Source organism: Fukomys damarensis, unplaced genomic scaffold (genome assembly GCF_012274545.1).
Source record: "Fukomys damarensis isolate Sample0158 unplaced genomic scaffold, DMR_v1.0_HiC HiC_scaffold_31, whole genome shotgun sequence".
Lineage (NCBI taxonomy): Eukaryota > Metazoa > Chordata > Mammalia > Rodentia > Bathyergidae > Fukomys > Fukomys damarensis.
The window spans coordinates 25,566,225-25,586,990 of record NW_022900943.1 but is presented as its reverse complement, the minus strand read 5'-3'; the positions used below and the strand labels follow the sequence as shown (position 1 = coordinate 25,586,990).

Genomic DNA, 20,766 nt, shown 5'->3' with positions numbered 1-20,766 from the left:
GACCGGAATTCATTAGAAAAGCAATGGGAAATTTTTTAAATGCTCCCAGTTCAGGTCAAGATTAAGGTGGCCATTAGCTGGTGGTCCTGTCAGCTTTGCAGCATTCTGGATGTTTTGCTGTGTTCTCTGCAAACAGAAGAATCTGTAAAAACCATGATCATTTGGAAAAAATACCATGTCCTTCATGTTTCTGCAGCCATTTCCTGTTACTCTAATCATCATGGATCAAAGGCAGAGTACAAACTAGTTAGGATGTGTTCACAGTTGATGCATTTCCAAAAAATTTTCCATGAAGGCAGCGAGCTTCTTAACATCTTCAACGGTGACGGCGTTGTACAGAGAGACCCGGATGCCTCCCACTGACCTAAAGTGAGATCAAATAATTAAGAACAGAAGCATTTGGGCTGGGGGCGTCACTCAATGGTAAAGTGCTTGCCTAGTGCATGTGAGGTCCTGGGCCCATCCCCAGCACTACAAAACAACAACAACAACAACAACAAAAGCATCTAATTACCATCACCACAATCTTTTCCCTCATCACTGCTCCTGAAACAGTTCCAAGTGCACCGTGCTCAATGTTCCACCTGAAAACCCCTAACAGGTGGCACAGAACTTTTCCAACTCTTTCATTAGAAAAGGTTCCCTTATGCAATGATATCCATCATGCTCACATCTGGATCGATTCCAACTATTCACTCAGGATATATAAAAAATTAGATGAGGGCAAGAGCAGAGAAGTCGGATAAAGACGTTAACCAGCTCACCACGTCATTCCAGAGCTTGCCCAATAGCACTGTCTACAAGGGTGGCAGACAGCTCGCTGCCAGTTACTCTCAGGCGTAAGGACAGCTACCGTGTGGAGTCTGCAAAGCTAATCCTTATCTGACGTTCAGCTGGCGTCACAGAAATGTTCCAATACCAGGACCGGCTAATGTCAGCCTCACAGACTGCAGGGCAGGCTCTGTGCTCTAAGAGCTGGCTAAAACATTTTCACAGCTGACTTCCGACAAAAGCCCCAGGGATGATGTGACTCCACCCACCCTCACAGCTGGGAACCAGTACGGGCTCTGTAGGTGGGAGGAATGCACACCCCTGGGGCAAGCAGATTTCCCCAAAGTTACAGAACCACAATCAGTCCAAGATGATTAGGCTCTTGAATTTGTTTCATTCTGCATTTGAAAAGGGAAACCAAATCTCTGGCCAGCTTCTGGATAAGAGGTGCACTTACCTATGCCCTTTCAAGGAGATCATATTGAGTTCAAGTGCTTTATCGAGGAATCTTTTCTCTAGCGCATCATCTCCCTTGGCACTACCAATGCGGAATGGAACATTCATCTTGCTTCTATTCTGGGGTTCCACTGGACATCTGAAACCACACTTATTATTTCAGCTATTTTTGTGAAACGTATGGGCTCTTATTAGCAAATCTACAGGCTTAAAAATATTTTTTCTAGATGCAAAGGAGGATATTAAAGAAAAAGAAACAAAAATCTTCCCCTAGAAAGCCAACAAGGAAATTCTGCTAAGGCTGACAAGCTTCAGAGCAGACAGGTCAGGACAGAAGAAGGGTTTTCTGGCACAGAGCCTCACCGGCAAGACGCGGAAGCCCCCTCAAGTTCTCCGACTTAACTGAGACACTGGATTCGTGACCGGGGAGGGGGAGTGGCTGCAAAGCCGACAGGACCCCACAGACGGCTCCACTGGAACTAGACTGAATCCTTGAGTGATCAGGAACCTAACAGGTCACTGCTGCATCCTACTCTGAACTTGCTGATCTTTAATTCCGTGCTGCCTATGTGCCCAGCAGAATACTGGGGAGGGTGACCCCTCGGACACAAAAATCCTCAGTCATGAGTGAGTTCAGGTATTGACGGATGCTGCACATGCGGCTTCAGATCAGTCCAAACTTACACTTCCACCCCATGCTGTGGCTGTTTGTTTTTCTCTCTGGCATGAGGAATTAAACCCAGAGCCTCTGCACTAAGCCAAATCCCCAGCCCATTTTGATTTGGTTTTTCAGACAGGTCTCATTCAATAAGTCACTATGTTGTCCAGGATGGTCTCAAACTTGCAATCCTTTTGTCTCAGGCTCCCAGAGCGCTGGGATCACAGGCGAAGGCGACCACGCCCTGCCAGGCCCTGGGTTGTATTTGGTTATTCTCCATTCATTTGTGGCTTCTTACCTGCATTAAGTCTGATAATCTTTTTATGTTATATATTTCTAATTTTTCCTATCATTTGTTGTTTTAAGTGTTTATGTCTTCAATTGTGTAACATTTTAAAATTTTCATGAAATTATGTCATTATTTCAATGCTTTTGAGTTTTCTTGTTCATTTAATAAGGTTTTCTGGGGGCTGGGAATTTTGCTCAGTGGTTTTGGCACCTGCTTCACAAGCTCAAGGACCCGAGTTCGATCCCCAGTACAAAAAATAAAATAAAATAAAATAAGGTTTTCTGGCCACTTAAGACAAAGAAATTCTCTCACCAATATTTCCCTGGAGGATTTTTATAATTCTCTTTATTGCTTTTAGATCTTTCTGACTGTTTAGATTTTATTTCTTTTTTCTTTTTTGTACCAGGGATTGAACTCAGGACCTTGCGCTTGCAAGGCAGCTGACAGAACCACTGAGCTAAATCCCCAGCCCTAGATCTTATTTTTGAATATGGTGTGATCCAAATAATTCTATATTTGTTCACATGACCTGTCACTGCTTCAAACAGCGTGTTATGAGTATATTTTTCATCTAACTTAACATGTAATTAATTTTCAAGTAAGTACAAGTGTTTCCGGATTTCTATCCCACTGAACTGTCTCCCCTTGTGATAGTGCTGCAGTTTAAATTAATATGACTTTAACAAATTATAAGAGATCATTTGATAGTTTGTCCTTAAAATTTTCAGCTGTCCTTCTGCTCAAACTTGAATAGATTTTGTCTTATCTAGAAATTTCACATTTCTTGTGGCTGTTATGCATTCTTTCCTTACTACACACATACTTGTTATGTGTAGAATATGAACTGCAATAGACTCAACACACTGAGTTTTTACTGATCTCAATTCTGCACTTGATCATACCTACATTTTTCTGTTGACTCTTACACTGTTTCAATAGCAAATTACACCATCTGCAACCTGCTTTTTCTCATTTCCTTGGTATGATAATTAAAGAGGACCCCAGGCCCCGGATGAGCACTCATGGGCCCCACCACCCCACATTCATACAGTGGCTGCTCCATTTCCTAGCCGTAGCCTTAATCAGTCTGCGCCTCCACCATGTAGGCTTTGAGTCTAAGTCACAGGGCAGCAACGACAATAAAACGCAATCTTATGTACACACTGCCTACGAATCCACCTACTTTCACTTTAGGGTCTTTACTAGACCTTTACTAGACACATCTCTTTCCTAAGGCTTGGTCTTCACATAAGCTAACAAAGGTAACCTCATATCTGGACACAGAATCTGTGGCTTGGACATCCTTTTAATAATGAAATTCATATCAACGTATTAAGCAGTGTACCTCAAGAACAGCTAAAGTGTTTTACACAATAATAACCACAAAAAGTAATATTAAGAGCTAACAGGTGAGGAATGCTCATGATGTGCCACTGTTTCCAGTGCTTTATACAAATCAACCAGTGCAAAAGACTGTTTTTCACCCTTCTATTACACACACCATACGCAATTGCATTTCCCTTTAGTCCTAAGAGATATGTACCATTATTATTCCCATTGTACAGACAGGATTACCTCCAGTCACTGGACCAAGCTCACATGCCAGAGGTGGCAGAGAAGGCTTCTTAGCGTCAAGATGCTAGGCCACCCTGCCTCTCACTGGCTCAATGCCAAGTCACCAATGCTACAGGGTGGTTAGGCTGTGGAATGAACTCAGGGGCTTCTAGGGTCATCTTATCCAATCTCAGAGGCAGGCTTGCCCAGAGTGGGAGCTCAGGAGCCACTGGAGGGAGGGAGACTTGCAGGGAGTGGCAGGGCTGGGGGTGGATGGATGACTGGATTGGTGACTGAGCGACTGGGTAGGTGGGTGACTGGGTGGGTTGGACGGGTAGGTGGACAGATGGCTGAGTAGATTAGTGGACAGGTACATAGATAAGTGAACACATGCACTGACCATGTGCTCAGATTTTTCTATAGCTTGCCTTTCAATCCAGATAGCCATCTCCACCAGACAACCCATCAGCTGTCCCCAAACACATTCTACTTTCTTCCCTTAGTGCCTCTGATGAGGGACATGACTTCCTTCTTAAAAATCCTTCCAAGTACTCTTCCCTCTTCTCTGCCTAATCTACTCACACCCAAGGCTGAAGCTCATCCAAGAGCTCTCCCCTCCCCTTCAGTGAGACAGCATCCCCTGTTCCAAGCTACATGTTCAGTTGGCTATGAACTCCTTGGACCATCTAGTGCTAATCCTGCATGTTAAAAGGGCTCCAGCAAGCACAGCTGGGGGCTCCCAGCCTCCTCCTGTATCAGGTACTAGGAGGGAGACGCTCAATCTGCCTCTTCTCTGCTGCACAGAAGCAAGGGGAACAAGAAGGTGCGGTGTGTGTCCCTCCCCCATGAGAGAGTACTGGCGAGGAAGCCAAAGGCCAAGGCACCCAGCCAAGCCCAACTCCCCCAGGGTTTGCAGCTGGAAGCCCAGTGCACACTAAGAGCTCACAGGAGCAGACAACAAGCATTTTAGAGGAAAGGTCATGCAACACACTGCTTTGTCCTAGCTGCCAAAGGGTACACTCTAGCTTGCTAACGATGGGGCGGAGCTCTTGGCTAAAGACACAAATCTAACTTGTATCAGGATTGAAGTATCCTGTTTGCTACTGCATGTGGCCTACAAAATACTCAAGACAGTGCAAATTCCCTAGTTACCATCAGGCAGGCAGATATTTTTGTTACAATCAACTGAATCTTAAAGGAAAAACAACCATTATGAATAGGGTCCTGCCAGGCATGGTGATGCACGCCTATAGTCTCAGGTATTCAGGAGGTTGAGGCAGGAGGATATCAAGTTCAAGTCCAGCCTGGACAACTCAGCAAGAACCCTGTTTCAAAAAAATGAAAAAGGCTGAAGATGTAGCTCAGCACTCCCTGGGTTCAATTCCAAGTAGACAAAAAAAAAAAAAAGCAAGCCAGGGGGGGGGGGTAGGGGGTCCTAAACCATGTGGTGCATGCCTATAGTTCCAACTCTCAGGAAGCTAAGGCAGGAGTGTCACTTGAGCCCAGGACTTCCAGGCCAGCTTAGAAAACATAGCATTTAAGACAGAAAAAGAAAAAGAGGGCCCTGGCTTGGACTGGGAACTGAGTAAAGACGTGTATCTAACTGTATGTATAAACACACACACTGCACACAGCACACATACACATCATGAAGTCTCGTCCCTGATAAATGTTCTTCCTAGTGACACACAGTGGAAGGAGTACGGAGGAATCTACCCGGGGGATCCAACTGAGACTTTTCCTCAGAGTCTCAGGTCCCAAAGTCTCGGATTCCTGGGGTGGAGAGCATCAGGCAAGAATTCCACTCCCATGCTCAGGGGTGCGAGACCACCCACCCATGAACACCAGTAGTACATCAGTGTCATAGAGAAAGGTAAAATATGCTCACTCTTTAAAAGGTATAGTTTTCAATTTACAATAGTCAAAATGTGAGATGAAATCCATTGACTTACACGTAGAATCCTTGAGATCTATCGATAATGTCGTAAATCATCTTGGATTTGATGGAGCTAAGCTTCTCCATGTTTGCTGCCCCGCCATTGTTCTTAATCCACTCCAAGACCAGGCCCATGACATAGATGCTAAAATAGAGATGAAAACAAACATCTGTTTAGTTCAACTTTACAAAAGACAAATAAAAAGCAGGTCACATGTAAACAAGAGAATGTCACAAAGCAAGGACAAGGGTCAACCCAGACCCTGAGGGCCACTCCACGAGGCTTATAAGGGCACCTCGGTGGAGTGTCATCAGTCCCCTCTGCCTAGCCCGCACCCTAACACAAACTCCCCGTGACCCCTGGACCACACCACCCAATCCCCAACATCACCAAAGCTCACCTCCTCAACTCTACCCAGCAGTAACTCTTCACTTCAGTGCCACTGAGCTAAATCCCCAGCCCTCCCCAGCAATCTTCTGAATGCCCGTCTTTGCTTTTAAATACGTCTTTAATACATGTTTACATTCTTTGTACGGAGTCTATAAGCATACATAACACATCCCAATCTTTTTTTCAGACGTTTTCCCTTCCCCCGCTCCCCATCTTGAGCCCCTTCCCAATTGAGAAAGATTTCCCTCCCTACTTCCTACTACCTAGCTTTTATTTATTTGGGTTTCTCATGTAAGAGAAAAGCCACGTAATATTTAACCACCTACCAGTTGAATTATTTAAACACGGGACTGCAAAAATTGTATATTTTTGGTTAATCTTTGTAAGATAACAAGAAATATAAAAACAATTTTATTAAATTTATTCAGTAACTTTTCTGTGTATGGTACTGTATATCTTAAGACATTCAACACACAATGCAGCATTACAATCTGGACAGTAGGCTGTAGTCTGTTTCTGAATTCTTTTTGCATTCTTTCTTTAAACAACATATTTTATGCTGTCATACTACCCTTTCCTTTTATTCTGTGGGTGGTATTATTTCAATAAAATGTCCACTCACTAAAAATAATGGTGAAGACATCAGCAATGGACATCCTGGTTGGTGTTTTCGCTACCCATTTTTTTTTCAATTATTTGGTTAGATCTAATCTAAATGGTAAAGGATTTTTTGAACCCCTTTGTTTTGAATACACAGCGAAGGAGTTCCATACTGTTTGGTCCAGACGGTGCATATGTATTTTATAAAATATTTTACCTCATTTTTTGATTATAGGATAGCTTGTTAGATGTTGGTTAACTCTGTGAACATTAACCAAAGAATTATTAGAATCGCTGTCCACTACTGGAATTTTTTGTTTCTTTTCTTCTTTCAAGTTCTATCATTTCTGTATTATGAACAGTTCACATATGGTTGACAATATTTTTGGCTTTCAATTTCCTAACACAGACTCTACTAACATTTCTGCCTTTCTCAGTTTTTTCTTTTGCACATCTTTCGGCTCCCTTCCTTTTCAGTCTCAGTGTCCCAATGTGTCACCATTCTGTATTATAAAAGAATATCACTTAGTTCTGGAGAAGCATAAAAAGTATATCTAATACACTTACAAGATTTACAGATTGTAGCACAAAATTACAGGTTATTTTTCACAAAATTAACACAAATTAGTAAAAGAAAATAACAGAACTATTAGATTTCACTAGAAACAAGCATCAAAGGGGAATGCGATGTTCTAAATAAAAAGTACACAAAAAAGTTGCTATAAAACAGATGTACGAGTGAATCTGGTGCAAACAGGAATTAGTTCATTGAAATGATGCCTGTCCCAACAGTATGCAAACAAGCACACTGCCTAAGTGACACTTGGGTAAACTGTTAAGTAGTTAAGCTTCTGTAGGGCTGTGTGTTCCTCACAGAAAGCAGGTCTCCTGCAAATGAGACCCCCATCCTCCCCACCACAACCCTTCTTTTAACCAGGGACTTCAAGCATACTAGACAAGTGCTCCACCACTGAGCTACTCCCAGCCTCCATTCTTGAGTTGGGAGTCTGGAAGTAGTCAGCCTCTACTATGTTTCCTCCAGAAAGTGTAGGACAAAGGTCCTCTATGGGAATTGTGCAAACAATTTAATGGAAGTCTGTGCGCTCAGCTAAGTTTTGAGGTAGGAGTACCCTAGCCCGGCTGCCTCATTTACCAATACCTTCCATCTACTCACATCATGACAGAGTGTTCAAGGAAATTACCTGTCTGGAAAACGCTCTAACAGCTAGAGGCTTGTCCCAAGGAGGACCTTATATGCACTAGCTCATTCACCAACTCCAATGGGTAGGCCAAGGGCCCAGAGTTTCCACCCCAGAAGGCAGGAAGAGCCAAGAGTAGGCTGTCCAGAGGGGCCTTGGGAGAGAACAGCCAGCCCCAAAGCACCCAATAACCTCTCCAGAAGTTTCTGCTGCTTGACTCCCCAGGAAACCCTGGGAGGAAAAGGCAACAGCAGCCAATTACTGATAGAGGCAAGAGGAAGAAGCAGGAAAAGGCTTTAGCTGGGGCTCCCAGGCTAAAGACTGAGAAGCCAGGGGACAAAGGAAGAGGAGAAACACAAAGAAATGAACCTCACCAAAGTCTACTGTAGCCTCCATCTATTTTTACTGATTACATGATCCTAAGATCAGAGCCATCGGTATCATCTTTACAGCTTAGGAAACAGGTTCAGAGAGCTTTACTTCCCTGAGGTCATCTAGCAAGTGGCCCACAAAGCCAGGATTCCACCCGTAGCAGGGCTGACTCCATCACCCAAGCTCTTCTCACCAGTCCCAGAGCCACGTGTTCAGCCAAAGGCTTCCAGCTTCCACCACTGGCTCATCTGCTAACAGGGCAGCTGGGCTGTCCCCAAGCCTCAGTGACAGCCGCCAAGCCCAGCCACCTCTACCAGCAGCCAGTGTCCAATCTACAAAGCCTCATCAATGGGCAGCTAGGTCAGAAGGAAGCCGCTGTCCTGGAGGCGGGAGTCTGTCTGAAGCGGAAGGTCCTGCCCCACCTTCCCCAGCTCCTTGCACAGCCCTGATCTGTGGCCCGTGACTGCTCACCACGAGGCGCTTTTGGCTTCCAATTCAGTTTTTCTTATTGGTACATTTTAGGTATACAGTACAGTTACATTCATCACTGGGGTCGTGTACCTTTACTTTATCTTGGTTCTTATTTTTCCCCATTCCCCTGCCCTCCCTGCACCCCCTCCCCGCTTCCCTACTTGCAAAGATTTTATTTCCATGTTTTTCCCTTCGTGTTTTTTCTTTTCCCTTATTTCCTTTCCCCATCCCTCCCACTTCCCCTAATCCTTTAGACATTTTCTTCCTATTTCACATTGTCAATTATACATTTTGATCCTTATTTACATTTTTAACCTTTCACACCAGAGTCCAATTCATTCTCTTTTTTTTTGGTACCGGGGATCGAACTCAAGTCCTTCTGCTTGCAAGGCAGGCGGCAGAACTACTGAGCTACATTCCCGATCCCTCCAATTCATTCTTAACTCATGCTTTGACCCTCTACAATCGAAAATTTTGGAACCGCATGATCTTATAATGCCTATGCGGCTTTGCAACTTGGTCTCAATTCAGCCCACTACTGCTTTTAATAGGTCTGTGCCTCCCCTTCTAAAATGCCACCCGAGGGTCAGGGATTTGGCTCAGTGGTTCTGCTGCCTACCTCACAAGCACAAGGACCTGAGTTCAATCACTGGCACCAAAAAAGAACCCTACTAAAATGCCACCCACAAACACACAGGTTTGCCATCTAAGCCTGCCTGTCAAATGTTTAAATCACAGCGCAACAGTTATCCAGAATTCCATATAGCTATTAAAAGGAAAGGAAAAAATGCTAAACATGAGTTCACACTGAAGTATGCTGGGTGGAAAAAGGGAATTCACACAAGAGCTCCATGTGTGCAATTAAACACATGGCTCTCCACGCAGCTCGCCCTCGACAGCTGTACCTTCAGCATCCGTGGATTTAACTCATCTCAGACAGAAAACATTTGGGGCAAAAAATGCATCTGTACCGAACATGCAGACTTTTCTTCTTGTCATCATTCCCTATACAGTATAGCATAACAATTATTTTCATAACATTACACTGGACTAAACAGTGTATAATCTGAAGATGACTTAAAGTGTGCAGGTGGATATGTGTGATATGCGCAAAAACTACACTTTATTTACTGATTTATTTATTTATTTATTTTTGGTACCTGGGATCGAACTCAGGTCCTTGTGCTTGCGAGGCAGGCAGTAGAACCACTGAGCTAAATCCCCGGCTCTACACTTTTTTTGAAGACTAAATCTCTAAGTTGCCCAGGCTGGGCTCAAGCTTAAAATCCAGGTCTTGCCTCAGCCCCACAGAGCCCTGAGGTTTCAGGAATGTGCGACCATGACCAATTTTACACAATTTTCTACAGGGGACTTGAGCATCTGCTAATTATTACCCACAAAGGTCCTAGGACAGAGCCTGGAGACACCAAAAGGTAAGTGTATTATAGCGAGTTAAGATCTTTTTAGGGTACATAGCAAGCAGTTAGAGTGAACACACTGGTGACTCTATTCATGTGAAAATCTTACACGTTTATGTTACTTTAATAAATTTTTTAAAGCAATATAAACCATTTGCTGTGTGACCAGCTTAGAAAAGCACACCAGAGAGCTGGGGATTTAGCTTAGTGGTTCCAGCGTCTGCCTCGCAAGGGCAAGGACCGGAGTTCGATCCCCAGTACCAAAAAAAAAAAGAGAAAGAAAAGTACACCAGGAAGTCCTGGGAACTCCTCCACCGCTGATGGAAACATTCAGACTCTAGAGCTGAGATCTGGACTAGAGGCTGCAGACACAATTTTGTGAGGGAGGACCTGATGAAAGTGAAAACTGAGTTGCAGTTTTTCCCACCCTCTGTAGTTCCAAGACTCTGGGCTTCTCCCACCCCAGCTGGGGAAGGCAGTGTGGGGAGAGCTAAGCCCTTTGGAGGATCCACCGGCTCCACCTGGCACCTCCCATTCTGCTAAGAAAGGTGACAGGATTAACAATGTATTCGTTTATTCGTTTCGTATTTTCATTAAAACAAAAATAACTAGATTAAAAATGCAGCTAAGTTCTGCAGCTAAAACAGATTTATGCTTTGGGTTCAGTTAGTCATGGTAAGTAAAAATGTTTTGTGGGGTTAGAAGGGACATTCAGGCATCGTTTCCTCTACTAATTAATTAGCTTCAGCACACCCACATGAAGTGTTAGAGGACGACTGTGGCCCTTTATTCTACTCCAGTGCATTGCTCAGGGCTACAGAGCAACTATTTGCAGCCTAGTTTACCCAGCACAGTTAAAACAAAGTTGCCAGGGCCTGCAGTCTTTCCAGCTCTGACAAAAACAGAACAAAACCACAGGCATCAGTTCAAACTTCAGCCCTTATCTACCTAGTGGTGACAAAGTCCTGGAAAGGAGTTCCAGGGGCCTCACCAGCCTTACACAGGACCAGGGAGGGCACTTATGCATAAATCCTGATGTCTGTTATGTGGAGATGGCTCTCACTTCGGGACTCTGCAGTGTTGTGAATGTTTAAGTTCTGTCATCAAACTCTAGTCCAAGTCATCTTCCGAGTCATCAGTTCCTGAGTATTCCTAATATACACAAAATTAGGTACTTCTGTCTTTGGGAGTAAAACAAAGAAAAGCAACCTCCAGGGGCACCTTGGGGTCAGAATTCTTTCAATGTGGCATCTCTTCTCCACATGACCAGTTCTAATCATACCATTACGCATCCGGACTTACCCTAAGGTGTTCTAAAATGTGCAGGGGAAAAAAAACGCTGCCCCTTTTCAGCCCTTGCTTCTGACTCAGCCCCCTCCTGGGGCAGCAAAGCCCTAGGGAAGGGGTTCTTGTCTCCCCCGTGGAGCAGCTAAAGGGTCAAGATCAGGCCAAGGGCTGGGATAAGGGGAGGCCAACAGGGCAGTCACTCTCTCTTTCCACATCTCCAGCCATTTTCACCTCCCAAAACACATCTGGTCTGCTTTCCCACTGTTCCCATTAAGTGTTTTTCACCTAATTCTAATAGCACATTAACGTGCTCATCAGCATACTTTTGAAAAACATGTTTCAAGGTAATTCTTGGAGAAGTACAGAGAGTACATGTTTCACCCTGGCGCCCATGCCACCTTCCAGCCTGGGCTAAGCCCCGGTCAGAACTTGCTGGCCTTGGGGGACAGGCCTTTTTCCCTGTCTCCTCCCACCCTCTCATTTCTGAAGGTGGTAGTGGCCTTGACTTACCGCATCCACTCAGCACCCGTGAGAACGTCCTGGCCCCACCTTCTATGGGGTAAGGAGGCCACCTCCTCCCTTCTGCCCTGTGAAGGCCTGCACCCTGCACTTTAGGTCCCAGCAGTAGTCACCTCCAGCCTGCCTAGTTCTGTTCCAAAGTTGCCCAGTGGCCACTGGTGTTTCCCTGCTGCCTAGAACCTCATGCCTGGGGAACAGGTGACTGAATTCAAGCCCACGCCACTATCACTCACTTTAGAAACAGGGCATTGTTATAAGTGACCGAGACAGTCAGGCCCACAACACCTTCCTCCTGAGGAAAGGGGGCGTCACACAATGAGGAGCCACTTAAAAATCTCCACTGGAATGCTAACTCTGGAAAAACTCCTTTCTTACAGCAAGCGACAGCTTGAGAAACATGGTCTAGAGGAAGCACCTAGGGTGGAGAAAGCTCTGACAAAGTCAAGACCCAGATGAAACCATTCACTATACTGGCCTGACGCCAGCCTGGAAGAAAACTTCCAGACAAAAACCCAACTGAGCCATAGAACTGGACTTCCACAAGCATCTTTTTCCTGAGATGGAACTCTGCTAACAAACGCACACCGAACATTCTGCTGTGAAGAGCACTGGGTCTGAGTGTACACACCCAAGCTCCAGCATCGCAATGCACTGCCAGGGCCCAGATCCCAGCAATGTCACTTCCGAAAACATGACCTCGGCTCCTTGCTTGCAATATGGGAGTAAGAAGCACAGTACCTGAGCCCTAGAGTGGCTGGATACATGGGGTCCCTACCCATACCCTTACATCTTAGGTACCTATGAAGATAAATGCATAAACTCTTAACTCTTCATCTGCGTCCACCCCTGCTGAGTCTTTGGGAACTAAGGACAATAAAAAGAAAGCTGTTAACATTTATAAATCACCAACTGCTAGGTATTCACTATGTACAAAGTACGTACCAACTGACCGAGTCCTCACAGTACCCCAGGAGATGGGTACTACTACTGTCACTTCCAGAGGGACCTGCTGGTTCAGGGACTTCCCCGAGGTCATAGAGCTACTGAGCAAACTTTCTCACACAGTGGTTAAATCATGAAGATTTCCCCAGCACATGAGTCTGGGAGCTGAAATTGTGAAGCAGGGCCAGCCTGCTCTCCCTGAAGCACTTGAAAGCACCGATAGCTGAACTACCAGGACCGGGCTTCAGAAAGGAAGGTGTGCACTGAGGATTTAGCTCAGTGGCACTGTGCCTGCTTCACACACGCAAGGTCCTGAGTTCAATTCCCAGTACCGAGGGAGAAAAATAAGGAAGGTATTACAAGCTGGTGCTGTCAGGCAGTCAGCTCGCACAGGCCCAGCAGGAAAAAAAGTGAAAGCCATAGGGCTTTGGAAGGCCTTCTGAGAACACACACTGGTTGTCTGTGGTGCAGGCCACAGGATTTCATCTACAGAGAGCTCTGGGTTAACGATGAACCACCAGAGCCTGAACTGCCAAGATCCAAAAAGCAACACACTCTCCAAAATCAAAGGACAGAAGAAAAACTGATCAAACAGGGAGAGGGTCAAGAAGGGAGGGGAGCTGGGCAGAGCCTGTTCGGCCCTTAGGTGACCATTCACGGAAGGTGTTGAACTTTAAGAAGTCACCACCCCTTGGATGGGAAGTACTGAGGCTCCCAGAGCGGGTCCACAGCACTGCATCTGACAGTTACCTGAAACATGGAGGCGTGTTGTACAGAGAGCTGCTCGAGGCCTGTGTTTTGTACTCCAGGACTGAAGGGCACTCCCTGAGGGCAAACCCCAGCAGGTCATCGCGGACAATCACCACTGTGACCCCAGCACAGCCAACATTCTTCTGAGCACCAGCAAAAATCACGCCAAACTTAAACAGAGAAAGTTATACGATTACAAACATTCATGGTCATTTTCATCAGTGCATGCAAACTTTCTAACTCTTTGCAAATTACCACTTATTATAGGGAAATGACTCTATTCATGCTTAGGAAGTGTGCACCTGGGCCAGCAAATCAGTATACATCAGCACCCAGCAAGGCCTTCAAGGGGTACCCAAGCCAGCACCACACCGGCCTTGGACACATTCACATTCTCAAAAGCCTCCACTCTCCAGCCAAACCAGCCCTCAAATTCAAGCTGCTTCCTGGGGTGTAGCTCAGTGTATGGTCCGCATACAACTCCAACACCACAAAAATAAAACAGTGAAGAGGCCCTCTGAGCTGGTCACGATGGCACATACCTAGAACAGCAGGACTCTAGGAGGCTGAGGCCAGAGGATCAAAAGTTCAACCCCAGCCCGGGCAACTTAGTGACTTATTGAGATTCCATCTCCAATAAAAAATGAAAACAGGGGATGTAGCTTAGTGTGAAGGGCCTAGGAATAACCCACAGGAAAAAACAAAACGAAATCAAATAAAATAGAACCTTTAAGTATCCTTGGCAACCAAGAGAAGAAGCACAATTTTGCAATCTAGAAAATTTACTTATTTTTTAATATTTTTATAATTTTCAAATGGCAAAAATGCTAAATTGCTTACATTTTTAAAATTAATATTAACATATGTGAATATTTAAAATTAGCAAAAGTGGCCAGGCGTGGCAGCGCACACCTGTAATCCCAGCACTCGGGAGGCTGAGGCAGGAGGATCACCATGAGCTGGAGACCAGCGTGGGCTACATAGTGAGTTCCAGGTCAGTCTCAACTACATAGTGAGACCCTGTCTCAAAAAACCAATAAATAAATAAATAAATAAATAAAATTAGCAAAATATTTTAAGTTTTTAAATTTTTTAAAAATTAAAACTATCTTAAAAAATCAAAAATCTATTTACACAAAATTCTTATATTTATACAAAGAGACAACTGAAAGATACTGAAGTCTACCCTCCTGTAGATGCCTTTTGCGTCCAGGTGCCTAAAGCACTTCACATAGATACCCTGGGCTGGGATAAATGGCATCTGCCCTTGGAAAGAACAAGAGACTCCAAAAAGTTTCTAAATTTCATTCTCAAAGGCAGAACTTGAGTGTAGCCCAGGATCTGGGAATGGCAAGATTTAAACCTCCACACAGCTAATGACAAGCAACCATCATACTGCTCACTGATGTCTACCCTGGCTTTGGGGGTTCTGCTAGCCCCAGACTCCCATGCCCCTGAAGACACCAAGTCAGCCTCATTTACACTCTACCTTGGAAACATCCACTGGCCTGGACAGGAAGTTGGAGGACATGTCACAGACGAGGACTGCACCCTTGACATCAGGGATGAAATCAAACTCTACACCATGCACGGTCTCATTTGCGCAGAAATACACATAGGAGGCGTCCGGGTTGAGGGTCCAGGTGCCTGGGTCTGGAATTTCTATCAAAGAAGACATGTTTCAAACTCTGCCTTTTGACTGGAGTTTTTCTTATGTAGATGGAGACTCAGCAGTTCCCCTACAGCAAGACTGACTCCAAAGCATTCAGGAGTGAAAAAGCACCTTCTGTTCCACGACCATTGCCACCAACAACCTAGAGGATGACTGTTCACACCCTTGAATGTACTGGGCACAAATAACCTCTAAAAATGGCATACAGTATAGCTGAGGTTCATTCCTTTCCCCCAGCATGCATCCACCTATGCCCACTCAGAGTCTAGTGATTTCTTCCTGAGACCCAGCCCTCATCCCTTTTCAGCCCACATCTCCAGGGCACCGATCAAACCCACAGCCTCAGAGGCAGAATGGGACTCAGGTGCAGCCACACTGACTGATTCACACCAGGCCCATGAGACTGTCCAAGAAGGCCCCAGCAAAGGCAATGAAACCTGGGATAATAGAAGCAAAGGAGCAGCTGCAGCCATCTCCCAGAAAGGGGGAGGGACAGCTTTTCCAGACTGTAGGACACAGGAAGTCACCAGACCTGGAGGCGCTGTCGGGGCCCCTGAGTAAGCCATAGCTGAATCCAAATCCAGCCCTTGGCTCTTCAGTAAGTGTGCCTCTTTTCTGCAGAAGCTAGTTAGGAGTGTTCCACTACTAAAGCCACCCAATCCAAATGGCGTTCAGCTGAGTACTGACAAAGGGAGGAAAGCAGTAAGAAGAGCGACTGCCCCAGGCAAGGGAAGCCCACCAGTCAGATCTGCGTTGCCCAGATCCCAGAACTTACTGGTATAACTCCCAAGTTTAGGGTGGACGATACTAACAGTTCCAAACTTCTTAGCTTCTTCTGCAGCCTTAGCTGACCATGCTCCTGTTACCACATAGTCAGCACACCTTCCAGCTTTCAGGCCAATCAGGTTCAAGGGAACAGCACTGAACTGGCCACATCCACCTCCTTGCACAAAAATCACCTTGTAGTTGTCTGGCACAGCTCTAGGCAGGAGCACAGGTTAACAATAAATACATATTGGTTAAAGGGAGGGCAGGGAAATTGGGAAAAAATGAGAACCAAGATACATCATGTAAAGGTACAAGATCCTAATGATGAATATAACTGTACTGTATACCTAAAATGTACCAATAAACAATGAAAAAATAAAAGTTAAAAATTAAAAAGAAACAATACAGACTCAATGGATGAAGAAAAAGTGGTATCTTAGCAAGTGCTTTACCTTGGGCAAATGATAAGAAATTCTCACAACTACTCTGTCTACCCCAATCTAGTTATTTATGTATGCCTTCCTTGACCAACTGTTTATCAAGGGCTACAGTGGAAGCCTAAAGTTACTGTCTAACAGAAGCACCTCATCTTCCTGACAACAACACTCTCCTGTTCCTTTACAAAATCATCCCCAGGACACTGAGTCCATCAACGTGGCTAGCCCCAGCTCGAGGTAAGCACATGACCTAGCTGGCCCATGGGATTAGGTTCTGGGACCTGCTCAAACTTCTCAGGTAAGTCTGGAAAAGCAAGTTCTGTAACCACAGGTGGCCATCTGGCAAAGTTAACACTTAAGAAAGCACAGCCAGAGCCAAGCATGGTGGTATATGGCTTATAATCCCAGCACTCTAGGAAGCTGAGGCAGAATGACTCCAAGTTCAAACCCAGCCTGGGCAACTAAGCAACTTGGTGGCACACTGTCTCAAAAAATGAAAGCTCTGAAGATGTAGCAACAGAGCCACAAAGATTCAAGCCCCAATTCTGAGGGGAAAAAAAAAAGAAAAAAGAAAAGAAAACAAGCCAAGCCAGGAGATAAAGGAAAATCCCTGATAACAAAATTAAGATGGTGAATAGAATGGTACAGGCAGTAGAATAAGGCCCGGTCTAGAAGGCCAGCGCCATGGAAAGTGAAACCAAGTCACACAGCAGTAAAAGTTTAGGAACTGGTATACTGAAGGCCAACAGCCAGGAGGATTGAGCAACAGCAGACGCATAAATAGTAACAGGCATAGTAGCATGGGAGGGTCTTTGGGAATAGACGGCTTGCCAACAATTTGCTCTAAACTGTGCCTGGCTGACACTCAGGGCTCAGCAGGGCAGCGAAGCAGGCAGGTAGAGCTCAGAAGACTCTACACACGAGTTCTTAGCAGCTGGGGGAATGGACAATGCAAGGTTCCAGGCTTTTTTTTTCAGATGTAGCAGAATTGAGGAAAGCTGGCTGGGTGGAAACCAGAGACCTAGATATGGGGATATAAGGAAAACTTGATTAGAAGGACGGAGCCAAAAAACAGACTGAGTCCCAGTCTGAAGACACTCGGGGCCAGGCGGTCTATGCTACATCTTTCAGGCCAAGGTTTCAAATATCCTCTCCAAGGGCCGGGGATTTAGTTCAGTGGTTCGGACACCTGCCTCGCAAGCATAAGGACCAGAGTTCAATCCCTGGTACCCCCCCAAAAAAAATCCTCTCCAAGAACAGCCTTATTCCTTGAATATGACATGGGACCCAGTGCACAGACTCAACATGACCAACCAAGCAGGTCACCATCGGCTGTGAACACCCAGCAACGCAACAGTCTCTTACTTCCCACAGTATCTCCAAACCAGCCCCAGCTACTTCCCTTACCAAGGTATTTTAGAAAGAAAAGTTACACAAAAATCTGAACAATTCCAATTTTGTTCATACAATGATGCAAGGATAGTCCCTAAAATATTAATGATTATCTCTGAGTGGTGGGGTTACAGATAACATTATTATAATTTCTGAAGTTGCAGCCATTTTCTGAACTTTCAACCGTAAACATGCATTATTTTTATGAGCAAAAAAGGGGGAAGTGTTTTGAAAGTTACCATATTCTTATGTACCTGTAACTATATTTATGTAACAAGTAAAACAGCAGCAATCCATTTAATAGCGATTTCAACAGCAATCTATTTAAGAATAAGGTACCCTAAGAACAAGGCAGGGAAGGCAGGGCAGATAACCACAGAGGTCTCATTTAAACAGCAGAGCCTAGAGTCCAGAATTCTTAATATTATCCAGAGAAAACATTGGAAATAAAGTTTCTCCCGACATTCCAATTACGCAAACGTGGGTGGGCCTTGAATTTTAATATCTGCCCCCATGAACAGATTCTGACAGGTAGTAATAGCCCCATACCTTGAAGACCCCCAAACTAGATTACAGTTAATTATGCTGACAGAGCTGACCATTTCTGTGTCATGTAAATCCCTTTCAAGCCAGTTTAGCTACTCCAATTCTAAAAAAATCTTTCCTTAATACAATGATTTCTCGTCTTTGGACATACTACATAAACATAATAGCACACAAAAATGGACTGCGTAATACATTAAGCAGCATCATGAGGGACTGGGGATTTAGCTCAGTGGTTCTGCCACCTGCCTCACAAGCGCAAGGTCCAGAGTTCAATCCGTGGTACCAAAAAAAAAAAAGGCATTATGTAGTAATAGGGAATTTGAGAGTAACTTGGCTAATTTTTACTTATGAATATTCTGAACAGAACATAAGAAACAATACAACAGACACTCAAATTTATGGAGTACCAAACAAAAGTAACACAATTTGGTCTTTTTTTTTTACACTTACAACAATTCTCGCACCAGATTCTCTGTGCTGCCAACAATCTTGCCAAAATCTGATGATCTGTGACTCATTTCTGCAGAAGATAAAAAACAAAAATAGCTTTATTTCAAAACTAAGTAAACATAAGGATTTATAAAATGTACAACGAAACAACACAAAGAAATTTTCAGTTATTTTTCATTCAAATTGTGCGCCCACACTCAGTTACATAGGGGACAGCCCAAATTGATTTTTTAAATTACAAACATTTTTATCTTAGTCACTCCAGAATGATTTTTAAACTGTCACATTCAATAAGCAAGCCACCTACTAATTTATCTTGGCTTGCCTGTGAGTCTTCTTCATACTGTTGATTTCCACAATGGGATTTCACTTCACAGAAATGCAAATATATGCAACAAACCCACAGGAAAAAATGTGACAAAAGAAGAATATACTTAATTCTACATTCTCTTAATATCTCAGTCTTTGGCACTTTCTCCCAAAAAGAAATTTAAATTTAAAAAAGAAACTGTAGGGGCCAGGGATTTAGCTCAGCAGTTCCACCACCTGCCTAGCAAGCTCAAGGACCCAAGTTGGATCGGCGGTACCAAAAAAAGATAAATAAATAAATAAATAAATAATAGACTGTAGAACTCAAAGGTCCAATATTCTTCTATATGTCCCACAAATAGAAGGAAGAGAAATTCAACAATAAAATTATTCACAGCAAGGTCAGGAGGGTTATATACTTTTAAACTTTAATAAGTTTGTATTTACGTACAATAAAAACTCTAAGTTCATCGTGAAGCAATATTATGTTTAGTGGCACTGTGATGTGAATGTATGGATTATCTTGTGACCCCAGTTCCTGTGATTAACAAAATCAATCACAAAACAGTTCACCGGAATGTCTTAATCCTCTCACCAGCACTTAGGCTGTTTTTAGAAGCACTGCTAGCAAACAGACAACCAAGTTATTAAAATTTAAAAATGAGCTAGGGATTTAGCTCAGCAGTTCCACCACCTACCTTGCAAGGTGCAAAGTAATTCAATCCCCATTACCAAAAAAAAAAGTACTACAAAGATTATGGGAAAATCCAGGAGAAATTTAGGCTCAGTTCATTTAAACTAGTTCCCATTGAAACTTGAGCATTCACAAAATCCACATGCAAATCTTACCAAGAACACTAATGCCAACTCCTCTGTAGTCTAGCAACTCTTTCTGCAACTCCAGTAACACCTACAAAAATAAAACAAAAAAGATAATAATAATAACAATAACAACAAAAAGCCCTGGGGAAGGAGACTGGAAGGGAGTCCAACCCAGGCCTGGAAGCTTCCTTACCCCTGTGTTCTCTCACAGCCAAACCCTGCCTCCTGCTCCCCTGGAGCTTGAGTAACTTGCTCACTGAGCAACTTACAAGTTGAGCCTGAAATTGGGCGAGGTGATCAAAGCTAAGGTACACTTTTCCAAAGGTACAAATTCACCAATTCCCCAGGAAATATATCCACAAATCTCACTGTCCACTCTCTTAAAAGTACAAAATAGATAAAGTTCTAAATTATGCACATAAGTCAATTTTCCAATCTTTTTCCGTCCAAAGCAGTGGGGTGGGTAGGAAGAAGGAAGACCCTGCCATGAATTCAGATTCATCCCAGGGGCTGGGGCTGCAGTTCACTGGTACAGTGCTTGCCCCAGGATGACTCATTCTTGTGAATGCCCTAGGATTATCTCCAGCACTCAGAAGAAAAAAAATCCTCTGGCGTGCTAAAATAAGATTGGCAAAATGTAGCAGTTGTTGAGGATCAGAGATGGATCTCCAAAGGTTCATTTTATTATTATTATTATTATTATTATTATTATTATTATTACCTTTGTGAATTGGGCATCTCCATAATAAAAAACAAA

At 44.0% G+C, this 20,766-nt stretch overlaps 1 protein-coding gene across 1 annotated transcript in view; it reads right to left on the bottom strand.

Annotated features, from left to right (window-relative positions):
- Positions 1 to 209: 209 nt before the first annotated feature.
- The window catches only part of Psat1 (phosphoserine aminotransferase 1), a 22,652-nt gene continuing 2,095 nt past the window's right edge, over positions 210 to 20,766 (bottom strand). The window contains exons 2-9 of the mRNA XM_010641467.1: positions 20,037 to 20,097; positions 18,879 to 18,948; positions 16,061 to 16,266; positions 15,103 to 15,275; positions 13,614 to 13,783; positions 5,681 to 5,809; positions 1,229 to 1,366; positions 210 to 364 (exon numbers count right to left, since the gene is read on the bottom strand). Coding sequence (XP_010639769.1) covers positions 259 to 364; positions 1,229 to 1,366; positions 5,681 to 5,809; positions 13,614 to 13,783; positions 15,103 to 15,275; positions 16,061 to 16,266; positions 18,879 to 18,948; positions 20,037 to 20,097 — 1,053 coding nt within the window. The 3' untranslated portion in view covers positions 210 to 258. The remainder of the gene's footprint in view (positions 365 to 1,228; positions 1,367 to 5,680; positions 5,810 to 13,613; positions 13,784 to 15,102; positions 15,276 to 16,060; positions 16,267 to 18,878; positions 18,949 to 20,036; positions 20,098 to 20,766) is intronic.